Raw genomic sequence first — 19,179 nt, 5'->3', positions numbered from 1 at the left:
TCCTACATGCCTGCATTGGGTTGTCGGTGTTTGTACACGGCAGCGGGCCTCATTACACGGATAGTCTTGTAATCTTCAAAGAACTGTTGTAATAACAATTAACGCTGTTTGTTTTTTCTCTTAAACGAGTGCAAAAAAGTACATCACCTAGTGCTATTTGGCATACAGCGTTTTGATTTGTTATGTTATGTCTCGCTATGTTAGTGAGGGTTTTTAAAATGATTTTTGTGATTTACAATAATTTTGCTATTTATATTGTGTATTTTTTATTTGGTAAACAAACGTACTTAGCGCTAATCGACATTCAGTATTTTAATTTATTACAACGTTACGTTCCGCCTCGTTTTGACATTTGATAGATAGATAGATAAAAATTTAACGTGTCCATATACCACTAGGGTTTCGAACACGCCCATCCAGAGTCCGACCTCCAATAAGATCGGTGGCCTGACTCGGGATGAGGGGAGGATAGAGTTGAAAATGGGCAGAATTTTTAAAATAGCTATTAGTAAAAAAAGTTAATAGAATTAAAAAAATAAAAATAAATAAAAAGTTACAAGCCAAAAATAAAAAGAATTGACTGCTCGGCCGAATATTTATATAATTTGGAGCATTTTAGATGGACAGTGCAAAAATAAATAAGAGAAAGAAGAGAGGATTGGACTATTTAATAATATAAAAAAAGAGAGAATAATTTCGACATATAATTTTGAACGGAGGTCTAAAAGTTTAAAGTCCGATCTAAATGGTCCGGTCCGGGGGGGGGGGGGGGGGGGGGGGGGGGGGGGAGAGAGAGAGAGAGAGAGAGAGAGAGAGATAGGGCGTGTGAGTTTAAAGTGGGTGGAATTTGGAGTACGAATTTAGTAGTTAGGTCAAAGACCTAAAGCCAAAATGAGCTCATTCATACAACTCATGTCTGGACAAACATTTAAGTCTAAAGAACAAAATTAGACTGCTCGACCGAAAGGGTTTTAAGGTGATTAAAGTCCAACTAAGCCCTTGGAACGGTTGGCGACTACGGGGACGAGATGAAGTGCTTGGCGTTGAACTGTGGCACCAGTTTCCTCCAACGGTGGGCTAGCAAGGTCTTATCTAGCTCGACGTAATGGGCACCGGCGATGATCTTCAGTACTTTGTGGATGGTGTAGTTGTCCATGTCTTCGAAGAGTATTCCCTGTCTGTAGAGATCATCTCGGCGCGACGTCACCACAAGTCCAAACTTCGTCTCGTAGTTCCATAGCGTGGATGGCACACTCAACTCCGTCAGGAAACTTCTTAAAGTTGCCCTCAAGAATGCCTCCCGACAGTGAGCTGGTGTCCGAGGTGTCCCCGACCAAGTATCGAGCGTACTGGCCCTTGATCTTGGAGATGGCTAGGCTCCAGGCGGCGTCCCTGCCCCGGGCGGTCGCGGAAGGCCAGGCCTTGGCTGGCTGGTCACTACTCGGTGGGGTGACGGCCTTCCGCTTCACAGCAGCGCCATCCATAGGGGTCTTGGCGGAGCCCCCCAGGGGTGGGGGACTCGACGTCGACCGCCTCGAAGGGGTTGGAACGGGAGACGCACGCCGTGGAGTTTCGCAGATCGCTGTGTCCAACAGCAGCGTCAACTGGTCCGCTGGCTCAGTCTGTTCAGAGGTATCTGTGTCGGCTGGCACTGGCTGATCGGGTCCCGGGGGTGGGGGCAGCGACGCATACAGGACCGCCGCTGGCGGTTGAGCTGCCAGTTTAGGTCCCCCCTGAGCCGTCCCTGGTGCAGGTTTCCTCTTCCTCCTTCCTCTTACCTTCCTCTTCGTCGTGTTCGTTACCGCGTCGCCATACACCAAAGTCACGGTTGCCCGTGAGCCAATGTAAGCGACGCGGTACTCTAACAAAGAGCCGTAGCTTGCAATAAGTCCCCCCAGGTGGGAGGGGGGCAACTCGAGAGAGCAGAGCAACACGTCTTTCCTCATCGAAGGCATAGCTCGGAGTCGTTGACATTTGAAAAATATATCAACTTTAATTTATTGCTTACTTCCGGTTATATGTAAGTACGTGCTTTCAGTTTTCGTTTTTTTTTTTTTACTTTACTGTCAATTAATACAATAAAAGTACATAGAGATGTACGTCAAATTGATCGGATTTATCTCGTTTCTGTTAATATTTACTTAATTTTATCATATACACAGAAGAAATGTGCTAACATCCGATATCAACGAAATGATAATACTGCAATGCAGTTTCACTTTGAGGTCTGCTGTTCGAATTTCGAACACTCGAACTCCCTGAAACTTGAACTATTTCGTCGTCCCCTTCAACTTCGAGTTAACGAAGTTTGACTGTATATCTAAAAGTGTCTTACATGTAGTTTAACACCTCTCAGCAGTACATATTTCTTTTGTCCTGCTGTTTATACAAACAATAACAGCAGGCCATATTTTACTTCCTATTTCAAGCCCTGCGAGACCAGTTCAAGGAGTGTAATGTTCAGCTCCCTAATTATTATGTGGTTTGAAAAACAAAACAATTAAATATCAATGCTCAATATGGTAATATCTTAAATGGTTCCCAATAATCTAAGTTAGGGGACCAATCAATCACTCACCTCAATTTTTTTCAAAGTGAGATTAAAACAACAACAAATGTTATTTTTATTTACAGAGGAAAAGCACAGAATTAAATTTCAGGACAAACCCGGAAGACCCCAACTCAACATGCGAACTCCAAGTAGATTGGACAAATGTTCAGAACAAAGTTATTAAGAACCTGTGCATTCTCATCGTCAATGACAACACCGGGGATGCTGCATTCTCTTTTCTTTCTCTCCACAATGTGGAAGACGAAGTCAGTCTCCCAGATATACAAATCAATATATCATCAGAACCATTCACGGTGTACGTCTATGGTCTGGAGAGAACCCTGAGGCGGGTGCCCTATGTTTACAAGGCTTGTGCAAGTGGGACGAAGAAACTAACATACACAGGTAGATACAATACATCTTTTCAATAACAACTGATTGTCTGGTAGACTGAAGAAATTAATGGATAAACAAAATGAATGAAGGAACAAACACATGAATTAAGGAATGCACTAATTAATTATTAATTGTTTAAATGTCCCAGCTTAAACAAAACACAAATAAGTCATAGGCTACATGTTACAATGTATATTGGGTGACACCCCAGAACATTGTTTAATGATAGATAGCACACTGTTTAATGATTGTCTAGCACATGTACTTTTAATGACAACCTAGAACATTGTTTAATGATAGCTTAGCTAGCACACTGTTTAATGATAGCCCAGCACACTGTTTAATGACACCCCAGAATATTGTTTAATTATAGCCTAGCGTACGTACTGTCTAATGATAGCCTAGCATACTGTTTAATGATAACCTAGCTAGCACACTGTTTAATGATAGCCCAGCACACTGTTTAATGATAACCTAGCTAGCACACTGTTTAATGATAACCTAGCTAGCACACTGTTTAATGATAACCTAGCTAGCACACTGTTTAATGATAAACTGTTTAATGATAGCCCTGTTTAATGATAACTAGCTAGCTGTTTAATGATAACCTTACATGTTTAATGATAACCTAGCTAGCACACTGTTTAATGATAACCTAGCTAGCACACTGTTTAATGATAGCCCAGCACACTGTTTAATGATAACCTAGCTAGCATACTGTTTAATGATAGCCTAGCTAGCAGACTGTTTAATGATAGCCCAGCACACTGTTTAATGATAACCTAGCTAGCACACTGTTTAATGATAACCTAGCTAGCACACTGTTTAATGATAACCTAGCTAGCACACTGTTTAATGATAACCTAGCTAGCACACTGTTTAATGATAACCTAGCTAGCACACTGTTTAATGATAGCCCAGCACACTGTTTAATGATAGCCCAGCACACTGTTTAATGATAACCCAGCACACTGTTTAATGATAACCTAGCTAGCACACTGTTTAATGATAACCTAGCTAGCACACTGTTTAATGATAACCTAGCTAGCACACTGTTTAATGATAACCTAGCTAGCACACTGTTTAATGATAGCCCAGCACACTGTTTAATGATAGCCCAGCACACTGTTTAATGATAACCTAGCTAGCACACTGTTTAATGATAACCTAGCTAGCACACTGTTTAATGATAACCTAGCTAGCACACTGTTTAATGATAGCCCAGCACACTGTTTAATGATAACCTAGCACACTGTTTAATGATAACCTAGCTAGCACACTGTTTAATGATAACCTAGCTAGCACACTGTTTAATGATAACCTAGCTAGCATACTGTTTAATGATAACCTAGCTAGCACACTGTTTAATGATAGCCCAGCACACTGTTTAATGATAGCCCAGCACACTGCTTAATGATAACCTAGCACACTGTTTAATGATAACCTAGCTAGCACACTGTTTAATGATAACCTAGCTAGCACACTGTTTAATGATAGCCCAGCACACTGTTTAATGATAACCTAGCTAGCACACTGTTTAATGATAGCCCAGCACACTGTTTAATGATAACCTAGCTAGCACACTGTTTAATGATAGCCCAGCACTGTTTAATGATAACCTAGCACACTGTTTAATGATAACCTAGCTAGCACACTGTTTAATGATAACCTAGCTAGCACACTGTTTAATGATAACCTAGCTAGCACACTGTTTAATGATAACCTAGCTAGCACACTGTTTAATGATAGCCCAGCACACTGTTTAATGATAGCCCAGCACACTGTTTAATGATAACCTAGCACAGTTTAATGATAACCTAGCTAGCACACTGTTTAATGATAACCTAGCTAGCACACTGTTTAATGATAACCTAGCTAGCACACTGTTTAATGATAACCTAGCTAGCATACTGTTTAATGATAACCTAGCTAGCACTGTTTAATGATAACCTAGCTAGCACACTGTTTAATGATAGCCCAGCACACTGTTTAATGATAACCTAGCACACTGTTTAATGATAACCTAGCTAGCACACTGTTTAATGATAACCTAGCTAGCACACTGTTTAATGATAACCTAGCTAGCACACTGTTTAATGATAGCCCAGCTAGCACACTGTTTAATGATAACCTAGCTAGCACACTGTTTAATGATAACCTAGCTAGCACACTGTTTAATGATAACCTAGCTAGCACACTGTTTAATGATAGCCCAGCACACTGTTTAATGATAACCTAGCTAGCACACTGTTTAATGATAACCTAGCTAGCACACTGTTTAATGATAGCCCAGCACACTGTTTAATGATAACCTAGCTAGCACACTGTTTAATGATAGCCCAGCACACTGTTTAATGACACCCCAGAATATTGTTTAATTATAGCCTAGCGTACGTACTGTCTAATGATAGCCTAGCGTACGTACTGTCTAATGATAGCCTAGCATACTGTTTAATGATAACCTAGCAGTTTAAAGGCATACTGTCACCTTATTTCTCTAAAAATGGATAATAAATCAAAATTACAATAATTTTTGCAGACCAAATCTAGCTATTGTATCACTTTTAACTACACCATGATGGAGTGAAATCCATGTCAACCCTCTCAGCAATGTTAGTTTTTGAATTATGGACCACTGCCATAATTCAATTATTTTTACAAAATATCATTAATAAGTGGAGTATGGTGGTTACATAGATGGTTGAATAAAGTACATTTAGGGACAAATCAAATATATATATATTCAGGTAATACTTTGCTAGGCCAAGTAATAGGTCAGTGGTCTGTGACAATATGCCATTAATGACACCCCAGAATATTGTTTAATAATAGACTAAAATATGTTAAAATTTATTTCTAAATATATACTCTTCAAAAAAACAGTAGGGGAACTGGAAATATTAATGTTAATATCAACTATTAGACTGAACATACGTTTTGACCATGATCATTCTGTTGATCATACAGTTGTTATTGTTTTGTTTTTAGTCATTTTTATTGTTTGAATTTGTGATTTACTGATAAAAAAATATCAACTTTCAAATTTCACTTCTGACCCCAATTGTCCTTCAAGATCTTTGGTGGTCATAAAACCTACTGTAATACTGAACTACCGGTTGTAATGTTTGTCCAATTAATTCACTATTATCATATAACCATTCCCCACAGCTAATATACCTTACAATTTTGGCAATTGTAAATTCTTATTAGAGTTCCCCTACTTTCTTTGAAGAGTATATTTGATAATAGCCAAAATGTAATTTGTATATGTTACAGAAATGTTTTTGTTTTTTTTGTATTTTGATTTTCAGCAGGTCAGACTAACAGCTGGAAGTTAGATTTAGAAGCACACAGTGTTGGCCCTTTGAGTATGACAGAGCACAAAGATTTAGTTGGACAAGTAAGCAAACCAACAAACTAATGGTCGCAATGTAATCATATGTGAACAGATGTACTACGGACTACTATTAAAGTATTTTTCAGTTGTTCTATTAAAGCATTTTTCAATTGTTCTAACAAAACAAAACTTTTTTATTTTTATATAATGCTAGTTTTATTAAGTAGTGTCATATTGCTTCTTTAAAAACACAACTGAGCTGACATGACTTCTCTTTCAAAGCCATAATTATAGAAAGAAAAAGAAAGAAGTGTTTTATTTAACGATACACTCAACACATTTTATTTATGGTTATATGGCGTCAGACATATGGTTAAGGACCACACAGATTTTTTTAGAGGAAACCCGCTGTCGCCACATAGGCTACTCTTTTACGACAGGCAGCAAGGGATCTTTTATTTGCGCTTCCCACAGGCAGGATAGCACAAACCATGGCCTTTGTTGAACCAGTTATGGATCACTGGTAGGTGCAAGTGGTTTACACCTACCCATTGAGCCTTGCGGAGCACTCACTCAGGGTTTGGAGTCGGTATCTGGATTAAAAATTCCATGCCTCGACTGGGATCCGAACCCAGTACCTACCAGCCTGTAGACCGATGGCCTGCCACGACGCCACCGAGGCCGGTCCATAATTATAGGGCCACAAGTATAGGGATCTTTTATATGCACCATCCCACAGACAAGATAGCACATACCACAGCCTTTGATATACCAGTTGTGGTGCACTGGCTGGAACGAGAAACAGCCCAATGGGCCATGTCTTAACATAGCTGCAAACATCTTAATTTGTAGTATAATGACACCATGCAGTGGTTTAAAATGACATTGGAGGAAAAAGAAATTTGGAAAACTTTGCAAAGTCTTCAAAGGTTATGGGTTACTAAGAACTTTCTATCAAAATATAATGGCATGAAAATATTTTAGAATTCTGGAAAATACCAGTGATTTTTTTTTTATCTGACCATGAATGATCAGACAAGTAATTGTTTAATTTTTATTTTAAAAAAAGTATTGTTTATTTGCAATACCCAGATACACATTCTCAAGAAAGACTTTCTTTTCAGGAACCTTTCAGCATGACACACAGAATGTTCTTTAACAGAATAATTCTGAACACGACACAGATGGAACTTCCTCAAGATGTTCTGGTGGTTCTCAAGGAACACGAAGAGTCCAATGAAATATTCTGGCTCAGTGGTCCAGAATCCATCATCAAAGATTCCAATGACATATTCTGGCTCATTGATCCAGAATCCAAGTCTTCTATCAATCTACCTTTTGACGTCCTGTCCCCTGGCACCACTACGGTTAAAGTGTACACACTGGAGAAAGTGTACTGCAAAACAGGCTTGATGATTTACCACAATGAGGCATCATCCCTGGAACTGAACCTAAACATAACTCAAATTCCACCAGCACCTACTAAAAAGCCAGGTTTGAAAGACTAATATTCAACACTTTGATTCTCTAAGCTGAAAACAGTAAAGCTACCTTATATCCTCACCTATTAACTCATCTCAGCTATAAACTGAGTCCCTAATTTTAAGTCATGAAATATAAATATTTTTTAACCTATTTATAAGTTGACCTATAAAAATGGTCTAAAACGATTAAAGTATATTACAAGTAGTGTCTTTAGCAATGAGAATCATGAATTAACAAGAATTTTGAGAGTACTGCTAAAGCAATAGATGTCCCCTACCGAGCCCAACAATTTTTCTTATTTCCTAAATTCAAGGGTCATAACTCTGAAAAGTGGGTAAATCACCATGAAATTTCAAGTTGATCTGTAAAGCTATATACAAATGATAAAGCTGTATATATAAAGTTTCATCTTGACATCTCCAGGCATTGCAAAAATAAGGAAGACAAATTTTCACATCTCCTAAGTTCAAGGGCCACTACCCACCAAAAATCCATGCTTGCTAACATTTAGCTCGCGTAAGGTAGTAAGTAATTCTGCAAGCTTCCCGCAAGCATATTTTCATTTTGCAAGCTTAAATAATTGCTACATGCTTGCGCAAGCTTGCTGCATGCATATCTTCAACTCGCTAGCTTCCCGCAAGCATATTTTCATTTTGCAAGCTTGCCGCAAGCTTGCTGCAAGGTAGTCACAAGCGTGTGGCAAGCTTGCTACAACCTAGTTGCAAGCATGTAAGAAAAGCTTGCAACAAGCTAGTCGCATGGTTGTAAAAAGGTTCCAAATACTAGCTCAAAACGTGGTAGTTATATATGCAGTTGTCGCAAGGTTGTTACCAGCTATTTAATAAGCCCTGATCTGTAGTCACAAGCGTGTGGCAAGCTTGCTACAACCTAGTTGCAAGCATGTAAGAAAAGCTTGCAACAAGCTAGTCGCATGGTTGTAAAAAGGTTCCAAATACTAGCTCGAAACGTGGTAGTTACGCAGTTGTCGCAAGGTTGTTACCAGCTATTTAATAAACCCTGATCTGTAACAGTACATGATGAAGCTATACACAAAATTTCAGCTCAATATCTCAAATCTTTCTGAAAAAAACATCTGGAAAACATGTGGGACAGACAGACGGACATGAAACCTATAGTCCCCTCCAGATGGACTGGTAACGGAATAAAAAACATAAGCAAATTATTTTAGGAATTCCATTTCAGGGCTCGCGCTGTCGGTAGCCAAATTAGCCATTGGCTAATTTAAAAAAAAAAGGCTAATAAAATTTGCAAGTGGCTAAAATTTTGGCTAAGCCATTTTCTGTCTTCTGATGTGAACAAATGGTTACATAATCTATTCGACACCTCATAACATAATAATACCATCAAATATTCAATTAGTGTAATAGCGATCTCGCGACCGGTAACGAGAAACGGTGTCATGCAGAATACAGCGTAGGCCTTATAATGTTTGCTTATTTTAATAATCACGGTTATTAATTTTAACGGCATGCATTCAACATGTATGACAGCAATGTCTGGAATATCTGTAACTTGTTATTGTTACTTTGTAAAATCTTTGAACCAAAGTAATAAAAACAGACCGACAATGCGTGTCAATTTGAATACACATGCCAGTTCAGGGCCGAAAGACATGTAGGCCATCTCAAGGGCTGAGTTCAGCCAGACCGAGCGAAAACAAAACATTTGTTAGACTGGTTTGTGCACTTCACGTTAAACCAAATGGACACGACAAACACCAATCAAATAGTTCGCGAACGTTAAGAAGAACGTTCATTGGCTGAACTGAGGACAGCTCTCGGTGTGAATATACGTCACGCTTCAGAGTCAGCTGACACCCGCGTGTCAAGAGATATCATTTTGTTTATTCCTTTGTCTTTGTTAATTTCGTACCCATGGTCGAGAGCACGCATGCAGATTGCGATCGCCGGAAATGAACATGCAGTATTTAAATTATACAAATTGCAGTTAAATGTACACTGAATAAAATTAGTTTACAATAATCATATTTGTTACATAATTTTAGATATAAATTTGTAAGACTGTGAGGTGACATTTAATAAGTTAGCTGGATTTTAAAAAGACTGTAAATTTTAATTTTATTAAAGGATTGTTTGATTTTTTGAATTTAAAAAAAATAAAAAAATGGAGTATACTGTGGAGTCGACATTCTTAGCCGAGGTATTTTGTAAGCAGAAATCACAACAAGCATTTAACACGACGCTGAAATCAACAGCAACAACATGGCACAAATTATGAAATTGTTTGGGGTGGGGAAAACCAAATTAACCAAACTAACATAAAGATTGCTATTTAAAGAAATGATGAGCTTTATAAAAATTAAAAAAAAAAAGCTCCAATTTTTATTTGGGAAAAAAGGAAAAAGAAAGAAAGAAAAAACACCACCATCCATAAACATCCACCCACCCATATTTCTGTATGTTTGTTAATTTAATGTCATAGGCCTTAGAAGTGGGGGTGGGTGTATGGGGTACTGGCTTCAAACTCTGAAGATATTGCATAACCCCATCTCAACTCCACCCCCGCTGAAAAACGCAAAGTAATATATTAACTGCCCTACCCTCATTGAGGTTTTGTTATTCCTATTTATTCCAGTTTGTACACAATTAGCTGAAAAAGATACATTTTCATATTCATATATAAATACTCTATACAGTACTGCGTAAAACAAATTTGGCTAAAGCATTTTCAATATGGCTAATATTTTGGCTACAGGTATTTTTGATCCAGGGTGAGCCCTGCATTTGTAATTAAATTTCCCACCATCAAAAGATAAATATTTTCATAGTGGATGGTGAAGACGTTTTCTTTGTTACTTTATAGCACTGTTCAATGAAATATATAGACACCAATTTTATTTATCAAAAGATCACTACAGTAGGGGTTGGGTTTTTTTGGGCAGAAACTGGAGGTTTAGAGGTAGACAGTTCTATGGATTCATTTGTGTGCACCAATCATCAGGCCTAAACCAGTGAGTATTGGCCACATATCCTCAGTACATGTATTGGGTGTTGGGTTGAGTCCAGAGTGGATAGCGGATAAAATATGGCATTGGAAGTAAAACCAAAGACCATTCTATCAATATGGCGGGTCATGAGTTGCTAATGGAGGGGACCATTGTCGACCCAGTCCGGTTGACCTTAGGAGGGACAGGGCTCTGAGAGTCAGATGTATGTGACACCCATCATGGACAATATATTGTGGGGTCTGAATTTTTTAGTACATGTGGAGCAACATTAGATTTGCACAAAGGCATGTTGACCATAGCAGAGCACGTTATCTCAATAATTTGAGTGGAAAAATTGACAGTGGCAGAAGAGGTTGGGTTACCGCTGTATTTGCTGTATTCGACTGTTCAGTTTAGGTGCATTGTGATTGAGTTCATGATGGAGCCTGTCATGGATAACATGTCATTATCAGTGATCATGCTATGACACACATAGTTCATGCTGCTGGGGATCGAGTGACGATATGTGTGGTCACCATCGGTGGTATATTAGTCGTGCTGAATGCTGGCTAACTAGTCTCTCAAACAGCTGAACTGGTAAACAGTGTTCAGCACACCGTCACGTCAGTATGTCGGAAAATATTCCATGGTTTTTTAAACTGGATGATCGCAAGGAGGGGGGGGGAGGTGTGTGTGTGTATGTGTGTGTGTGGGGGTGTGTGTGTGTTTGGAATGATTGCGAATTACTATTAGACCTGTCTAATAGATCGAGAGTTGAGCTGAGCCCCAAGAATAACTTTGATTTTAGTAAGTTTACCATAATGTAACATCAAACAAGGATGTCCAGGCCCACCAAGAACAGGTTGATGGATCAGGAGACCTACATGTACTTACAAAACATTGAATTACTTTGTGATTTGGGCTTGTTTAAATCCATAACATTTAAGCTGTTTTAGAGGAAAGTAGAGTTCCTTGGTATGATAATTAATACAGATGGGATGGAAATAGGATTTGATGTATAGCTCATGAAAAAAATGGACGGCCATTTTTCAACATTTTTACAAAGAAAATAACCCATTATTTGTCTGTTTTTAAAATCTGTGAAAAATTTACACCAAATCATCTTACAAATATTATTTTCATGTTCTCTGACCCCAAAATCATAGGATTTGACACCAAAAATACATTTCTAGCTCAAACAGCCACCGAGTTATGAATGTTAAATTTCCGTGACCACCTACCAAAAAACTAAGCCTCTTTTTTGGCTCTGTTTGCAAGACTAATTACAGTGCAAGCCAATTACTATTTATATTTCATTTCAATTTATTTTCGTGCTTATATTCAATTAAGGTTCAAGCATGCTGTCCTGGGCACAGACCTCAGCTATCTGGGCTGTCTGTCCAGGACAGTGGGTTAGTTGTTAGTGAGAAAGATGAGGGTGTAGTGGCCTTACACCTACCCATTGAGCCCTTAAGAACTCGCTCTGAGTTGGAGCCGGTACTGTGCTACGAACCCTGTACCTACCAGCCTGCAGTCTGATGGCGTAACCACTGTGCCACTGAGGCCGGTTAATATTTATAAAGCTAAACATGGACAAGTTGTTGTAGTTTGTAAATACATACATATTCTACACGAGATTGTCTGAAGAATGATTAAAAAAGTAAAGTTTGTTTTATTTAACGCCATTAGAGCACACTGATTTTTTATCTTATCATCGGCTATTGGACATCAAACATATGGTCATTTTGACAGGTTTTTTTAGAGGAAACCCACTGTCGCCACATAGGCTACTCTTTTACGACAGGCAGCAAGGGATCTTTTATTTGCACTTCCCACAGGCAGGATAGCACAAACCATGGCCTTTGTTGAACCAGTTATGGATCACTGGTCGATGCAAGTGATTTACACCTACCCATTGAGCCTTGCGAAGCACTCACTCAGGGTTTAGAGTCGGTATCTGGATTAAAAATCCCATGCCTTGACTGTGATCCGAACCCAGTACCTACCAGCCTGTAGACCGATGACCTAACCACGACACCACTGAGGCCGGTGAACAATGATTAATGCCAGTGACTAGATTTCAGAATAAACAGTTTTTTTCAATATCTAACCAAATCGACAAGGCATCAGTATAGTAATCGTTACCAAAATATATTTCAGACTTGACCCTTCAAGAGATGGAAACTTTGATGAGTAAAGCCATAGATTACATGTCACCACAATCAATGATGTATCCACTAAAACATCTGTACCGGAATAAGTCACCTTCCTACTATGACAGTATCCTCAAACTTCACGATGGTGTCATGGAGACATACTGTAAGGACTACAACGGCGATGAAGGATCCTGCATCAACGGCGTCATCGATGGACTGTTCTTTAGCGCGGGTCTTGACCGCTATACTAAAAAGCCACTTGATTTTTCATACTTTGGCAAAAAACGACTATACATTCCTCCTCAGATGATCATAACAAAGGACACTAACATGTACTTCTCTGATTTCTACTGCCACAATGTACAACACTATGTTACTGTGGTTGTCACGAAATCTGGCTCTCATGCAGATGACTTCTGCAAAGGGAGGTTACTCCAACTGGATGCAGAGGACAATCAGTTTATCTGCACAGAGAATTTTCAGTCATTCTCCGTCACCACGCCAAAAGTATCAGTGGAAATCTTTTACACAGAAGATATAGACATTACATCTTTAAAGACAAAACCAGGTGTTGAGTTCACTGAAGTTCGAATCGGAGGCATAGGAAAGAGCATGAAATATGGCATTCCAAAAAGGAAATATTGTACAATATGCCAGCTGTAAAGTAATTTACAGAGATGCCAAAACTGAACAAGAATTCTGCAGAATGTCTCATCTATCATAAACTAATTCATGGTGCTGACAGTTGCATCTGTAGATGTTCATCTCAATGCATGTTAAAAAAAAAAATCTAAATTAACAAAAAATTCAATAAACTTGAAAAAGAAAAGCTGAATTAACATTTTAATAAAAAAAAATTGGATTTCATTTAATTATTAATTAAAAAAAAAATTCAAGATGCACATCCATAGGTGCAACTACAAGCCAAGTTTTATTAATCTAATTTATAAGAAATGGAGCTGAAAGTGAAACTTTAATGCTTAGCTAAATGCAAAAGTTGTGGTCGCTGCCGTTGCCATGGAAAAGTAATACTTATACATCATCTTTTTACTTTGTAATAGCGAGACAAAAATTAGTTTTTAATTAATTTCATTTAATCTAAAAATAATTTAAGTTTTTGTTATGAATTGTTTTCTATAAAAATGACTTGTCTCACTGGATATTAAAAAAAAAAATCAGTTTTCATGTTAATTTAGAGTAAAAATTGTAGTTTTGGTCTAATTTATAACTGAAAAAAACCCTGTAATTATTGTCTTACTGCCAACTGAGAGTAATTTAACATCAAAATTGTGCTTAATTAGCAAATACTTAAGCATATTAGCCAGCCACCGCTGTATCAGGCAACCACCTCAATTAGATAAATGAATGAATGAATGAATGAATGAATGTTTAACGACACCCCAGCAAGATCAATTAGAAAACCACCTGTATCAGGCCCCCCCCCCCCCCCCCCCACACACACACACATCTACAATGTATGTTGATGTGATCATTCTTGAAACAGCCTCATACAAGGATGCAAAAGCAATAATTATGTTAATTTTATTTTTATAAATTTGATTAAAGGGTTCAAATGTTTGACTGAGCACGTGTTTGAACTCGTTTGAAGTTTGGTTAACACAACTATCCGAATCGGGTCTCGTGATTGTGTCAAACACGCTTTCCAGTAGTGTGATATTAGAAACATAATTTTAAAAATAAATAAAAATTACACATATATTATTTTTGTTGAATAGTCATACTCAATATAATAATCATGGGAAACAAAATTACCGTGAAATCCAAAGGCTGTTCTTTACCAAATAGGAAAAATATATCACAACCTAACATACTACCAGGTACAGTAAAACTTCTCAAAACCGGACCCTCTGTAAACCAGACTCTCTGTAAACTGGAATTCCCTCAAAACCGGACCCTCTGTAAACCAGAATTCCCTCAAATATATGTGCAGAAGAGAACCTCTGTAAACAGGATACCTCTTAAAATCAGACTTTTTACTTGGTCCTGTGCGTGTCTGGTTTAGAGGAGTTTCACTGTAGTAATGGAAATGGATATTTAATGACACTTCAGTTCATTATTAACTAGTTATTTATTTCCATTTTGGTCAACAAAGAAAGAGGAAACCAGCTGCTGCCACATAGCCTACTCCTACTGATAGACCAGACAGTACATACCACAGCCTTTGGTGTATCAGTGGTGGAGCACTAGTTAGGATGAGAAAATACTAGTCTGGTAGGTATTGGATTCCCACACAGAGTGCGGTTTAATAACTTAATGGGGAGATGTAAAGCAACTATATGGATTTCACTGACTCACTAACCATTAAAACTAACCATTAACCTCGTCCTTGACAGACAGCCCCGAGATATGGGTCTAGGATGTACTTGAACCTTAACTGGATATAAAGACAAAAATTAAAGTCGCAGATCTTAGTTTCAGCCCGTGAAAATGAGCACTAGGTTTGGTTCATCTACAGACCTGCAACAGGTTTGTGTAAAGTTACAACAGAGTGAAACATGAGTCTGTGATGTTGAAACTTGAGAAATACCCTCTGGTAGAGCTTGTCTCCATAACTGGTACTTCTCAAGATGCACAGGTACCAGCATTTTTAGAATTACTGTAAATGCCTTTCGCCTTATTACAAACCAGGATGACCAGAAACATTTGGATGTATGGAAATGGATAATCTAAACAACAAAATGTAAGTCAAGTCTGATTTCAATCATCAAACACTGATCTAATAGTGAAAACTATGCATTAGTGTTTAAAAACTAGGGTCTGTCACTTTAAGTTAAATGACAATACATAGAGACTATTTCATGGGGGGTTTTTAATACGGTTTTTATGTCAACGAGTGATGTGTGAAAACCATATTGTTTTCACACATCACGAGTTGACACAACAAAAGTACCAGTGAGATACATGATACGCCCATCAGGAGTTTGATGGAAAACAATATCTATATTAATGAATGTTAAAGGTATTATTTAATAATAATAGTATTTATTTATTATTACAATTTTACTTATGTGAATTGTTTGCAATGGGATGGATGAAGAGTTTGTTTTGGACCAACCACCATCCCAAGTTGTTCCAACATGTGGTCTGATGGTCCTGTATGCATTTGTATGCAAGATGTTATCTGGACAAGGATTTACTGTTATGTGCAGTAGACCGTGAAAAGGAGGTCACAGTGACTTAGTAATAGTATGTGACACACCGCCATCCAAAGTTGTTCTTACATGTGAGGTTTGATGGTCCTGTATGCATGTGTATGCAAGATATGGTCTGGGCATCATACCATAATACAACCCATAGATAGGCGTATAAAAATTGTATTAGAAAAAAACCCATTAAATGCTCTATTTATTATATACATATTTCCTAGTTTTTGACAATATATTTAGCTTTTTTTGTTAATGTCTATCGCTGATTCTATCAAAAACATGCAACGCTATAGTTCTTCCAGTTGAACTTTCGTTGAATTTTTTATTTTATTTCTTACAAATATTTTATTGTCCACAGCTCATTATGACAATGCCAGGGTTGAGGTGCCCTGATTCACAGCCTCACGGAAGATGAATTAAATTATACACATTGTGGCAATATACTGATTATAGTAATAGTAGTAATACTTATACAAATAATGTAGATGATGATATATTTAACACCGATGCATATGTACATGTAGATAGTAATATTAATAACACATTATAAATGGCTAGTTAATATAACTATATTTAAATAGCTGGTTGATGTAATGGGGACATAAAATAGACATAAGTTTAGAAAGAAGGACTGTTAAAAAGAAAAGCTATAGTAGTAATTATAGTGATAAGTAATAATGTCAAAATTCACGTCAAGGGCTCACTTGATAATTGTTTCTATTTTCTTCCATCAAATTACTTTCTTGACTGAAAAGTCGTTTCCATGGTGTCCATATTGTTTTATACTTCTTCATATCTACAGTTTTTAAAAAGAATATATTTTTCTATTTCGTATTTATTTTGCAAAAAGTTTTGAGCATGTATTTATTTTAAAAATTCTATTTTTGTCTTGTATATATAATATTTAATATTTATTAACAGCCAGTTTATAAATATGTCTTTTGTATCGCCTACATTGTATTTGTCCAAATAAAATAATTGTTTTATTTAATTTTATTTGAATTCCTTTTTTGTTTAAAATCCAATTTACAACAGCATGCCACCGATCAGTCACTTTATTACAATAGTCTCCTACTCAGCAAAACATATATACACTGAAGGAGTATAGAAATGGTTTATTTTTCCTTTTGCTGTGAGAACTGCAGGTGCTTCTCGAGGTCGGGTATGTCTCCGATATCAATGATAGATGAACAAAAATAAACTTCAATGAAAATACACTCTGATACACTCTCTGCCTCATAACAGATGCACTCTCCTACTCATCGGGACATACAGATCATGTAAACGACTAGAAAGACTTCCTACCTGTTGCTGTGAAAACTGCAGGTGCTCCTTCAGGTCGGGTATGTCTCCGATATCATCAATAGAAGGTGAAAAACAAACTTCAATGAAAATACACTCTGATACACTCTCTGCCCCATAACAGATGCACTCTCCTACTCATCGGGACATACAGATCATGAAAGCAACTAGAAAGACTTCCTACCTGTTGCTGTGAGAACTGCAGGTGCTCCTTGAGGTTGCGGATGTTCTCCTCGCACTCCTTGACACGGTTGTGTGACAGAGACAGTTCCTCCTGGGCCGTGTTCAGCTCCTGAGTAAGCTGCTCCACCACACTCTCACAGTTCTGTATTTCCCTCTTGGACTCTGCGAACTCTTGATCCATGCTGTCCAGATCCTTCTGCAGGGACTCCACCTTCTGTTCCGTCTCCATCTCCTGGAATATAGAGTAAATTCATGTTTTCCATCAAATAGTTGGAAATCTACCCCCCCACCCCCCCAAAAAAAAAGCTACTGGCTTAAACAAAGGAAAAGGTTATAGTATGTTTTGTTTATCCCCCAAAACCCCCCCCCCCCAAAAAAAAAAAAACAACCCAACAACAACCAAAAAAAAAAACAAAAAAAAAAAAAAAAAAAAAAAAAAAACTCCACCTTACTGGCTTAAACAAATGAAAAGGTTAAAGTTTGTTATGTATAATGACACGATTAGAGCACATTGATTTATTAATCATCTGCTATTGGATGTCACCAGGCCAGGTTCACCAAGGGCAGTCAACCTTTTGACAAACCTTTTGACAAACTTAATTACTCTTATCATTACTGTATGATTTTCTTAACCCTAACCCTAAACTTAACCCATTTTCTTTCTGGGGAGGCCCTCCATACCCCCAGTTGACTGTGGTTGCATTCAATTCCATAGCGCCATACCGAAAAATTTCTTTCTGGCAGAAATACTGCAAGATGGAAACAAATGCACAAATATGCTAATCCTTGCAGAGTGTCGAGGGTTCTAGGTGGTGGATCTGGGACACACACTGGCTTAGTCATGTGCTGTTAACTGTGGAATCAGTTTGGTTTCGGTTATAGAAAAAAAAAACCGAATATCATAGCCGTGTAGATAGATTTTAAAAAATGTACTTTCGGTTTTTCAAATTTGTCATTTGTATCCCAGGTTGTCCGAAATAGAATTAATTTTCCTTAAAATCCACTTCTGGCAATAACCTGCCGAACGACTCATAGTTTAGCATTTTGTGATGTTGATATGAGAATTTGGTACATGTTTTGAACTTCAGTTTTGTTTGCAATGCCATTTCGTCGCCATTTTAACTTGGCGAAAATGAGGCAGAGTTCGGAAAAGCCTATTTGTGAACGTAATGCCTATCATCCACTTGATGTTTTGTTATGCATGTATGTCTTCTGCAAAAGTCGTCCATGTTTATTATTTGGTTGAACCATTGATTTGTACCCATACTTTACTATCTGTACCCGTAAGGTATTTCCAGTGGGTTTTTCAATATTGGCTATTTTCGTTGATTTCCGAGATAAAAGATAGATTCACTGTTAACACTGCAACTGGAAAATGTTTTCTTTGTATCAAAATGAGAATTAAGATAAATTGTTTGTTAAAGTTAATCCGGATTAAAAACGAACACAATTACCATGTTGTCGGCCGTTCTTATTGTATTGTGTGACATTACCCGAGAACTTCCGATATTGACCCATTTGAAACAACTCGGCCATTTGATTTGTACTTAGACTTCAGACAAGTGAGTTTGTTTTGAACTCTGTTTTTTTGTGGTTTATTTTCACTACTTTTTTGTTTTAGTTGCAACATAAAA

At 37.6% G+C, this 19,179-nt stretch overlaps 2 protein-coding genes across 10 annotated transcripts in view; one reads left to right on the top strand and one right to left on the bottom strand.

The window, feature by feature from the left end:
* The window catches only part of LOC121388129 (golgin subfamily B member 1-like), a 216,354-nt gene that overhangs the window by 114,123 nt on the left and 83,052 nt on the right, over positions 1-19,179 (bottom strand). For all 9 annotated transcript variants that reach the window (XM_041519353.1, XM_041519357.1, XM_041519356.1 and 6 more), the window contains one exon: positions 17,547-17,777. In XM_041519353.1, coding sequence (XP_041375287.1) covers positions 17,547-17,777 — 231 coding nt within the window. The remainder of the gene's footprint in view (positions 1-17,546; positions 17,778-19,179) is intronic.
* LOC121388132 (phytanoyl-CoA hydroxylase-interacting protein-like) lies at positions 2,515-14,341 on the top strand. Its single transcript, XM_041519367.1, has 4 exons — positions 2,515-2,956; positions 6,259-6,347; positions 7,409-7,778; positions 12,898-14,341. Exons 2-4 carry the CDS (start codon positions 6,318-6,320, stop codon positions 13,554-13,556), a joined length of 1,059 nt encoding a protein of 352 aa, XP_041375301.1. The 5' UTR covers positions 2,515-2,956; positions 6,259-6,317; the 3' UTR covers positions 13,557-14,341.

The sequence above is a fragment of the Gigantopelta aegis genome, chromosome 14 (genome assembly GCF_016097555.1).
Source record: "Gigantopelta aegis isolate Gae_Host chromosome 14, Gae_host_genome, whole genome shotgun sequence".
Classification (NCBI taxonomy): domain Eukaryota; kingdom Metazoa; phylum Mollusca; class Gastropoda; order Neomphalida; family Peltospiridae; genus Gigantopelta; species Gigantopelta aegis.
The sequence above is the reverse complement of the archived record's forward strand: the minus strand, read 5'-3'. Positions and strand labels throughout refer to the sequence as shown.

What these genes read in the sequence shown, in the direction of transcription:
- LOC121388132 (XM_041519367.1), top strand. Translation starts at nt 6,318, where the DNA reads ATGACAGAGCACAAAGATTTAGTTGGACAA. An exon ending in ACAAAGATTTAGTTGGACAA is followed by an intron (nt 6,348 to 7,408) that starts GTAAGCAAACCA and finishes CTTTCTTTTCAG; the next exon opens with GAACCTTTCAGCATGACACA. An exon ending in AGCACCTACTAAAAAGCCAG is followed by an intron (nt 7,779 to 12,897) that starts GTTTGAAAGACT and finishes AATATATTTCAG; the next exon opens with ACTTGACCCTTCAAGAGATG.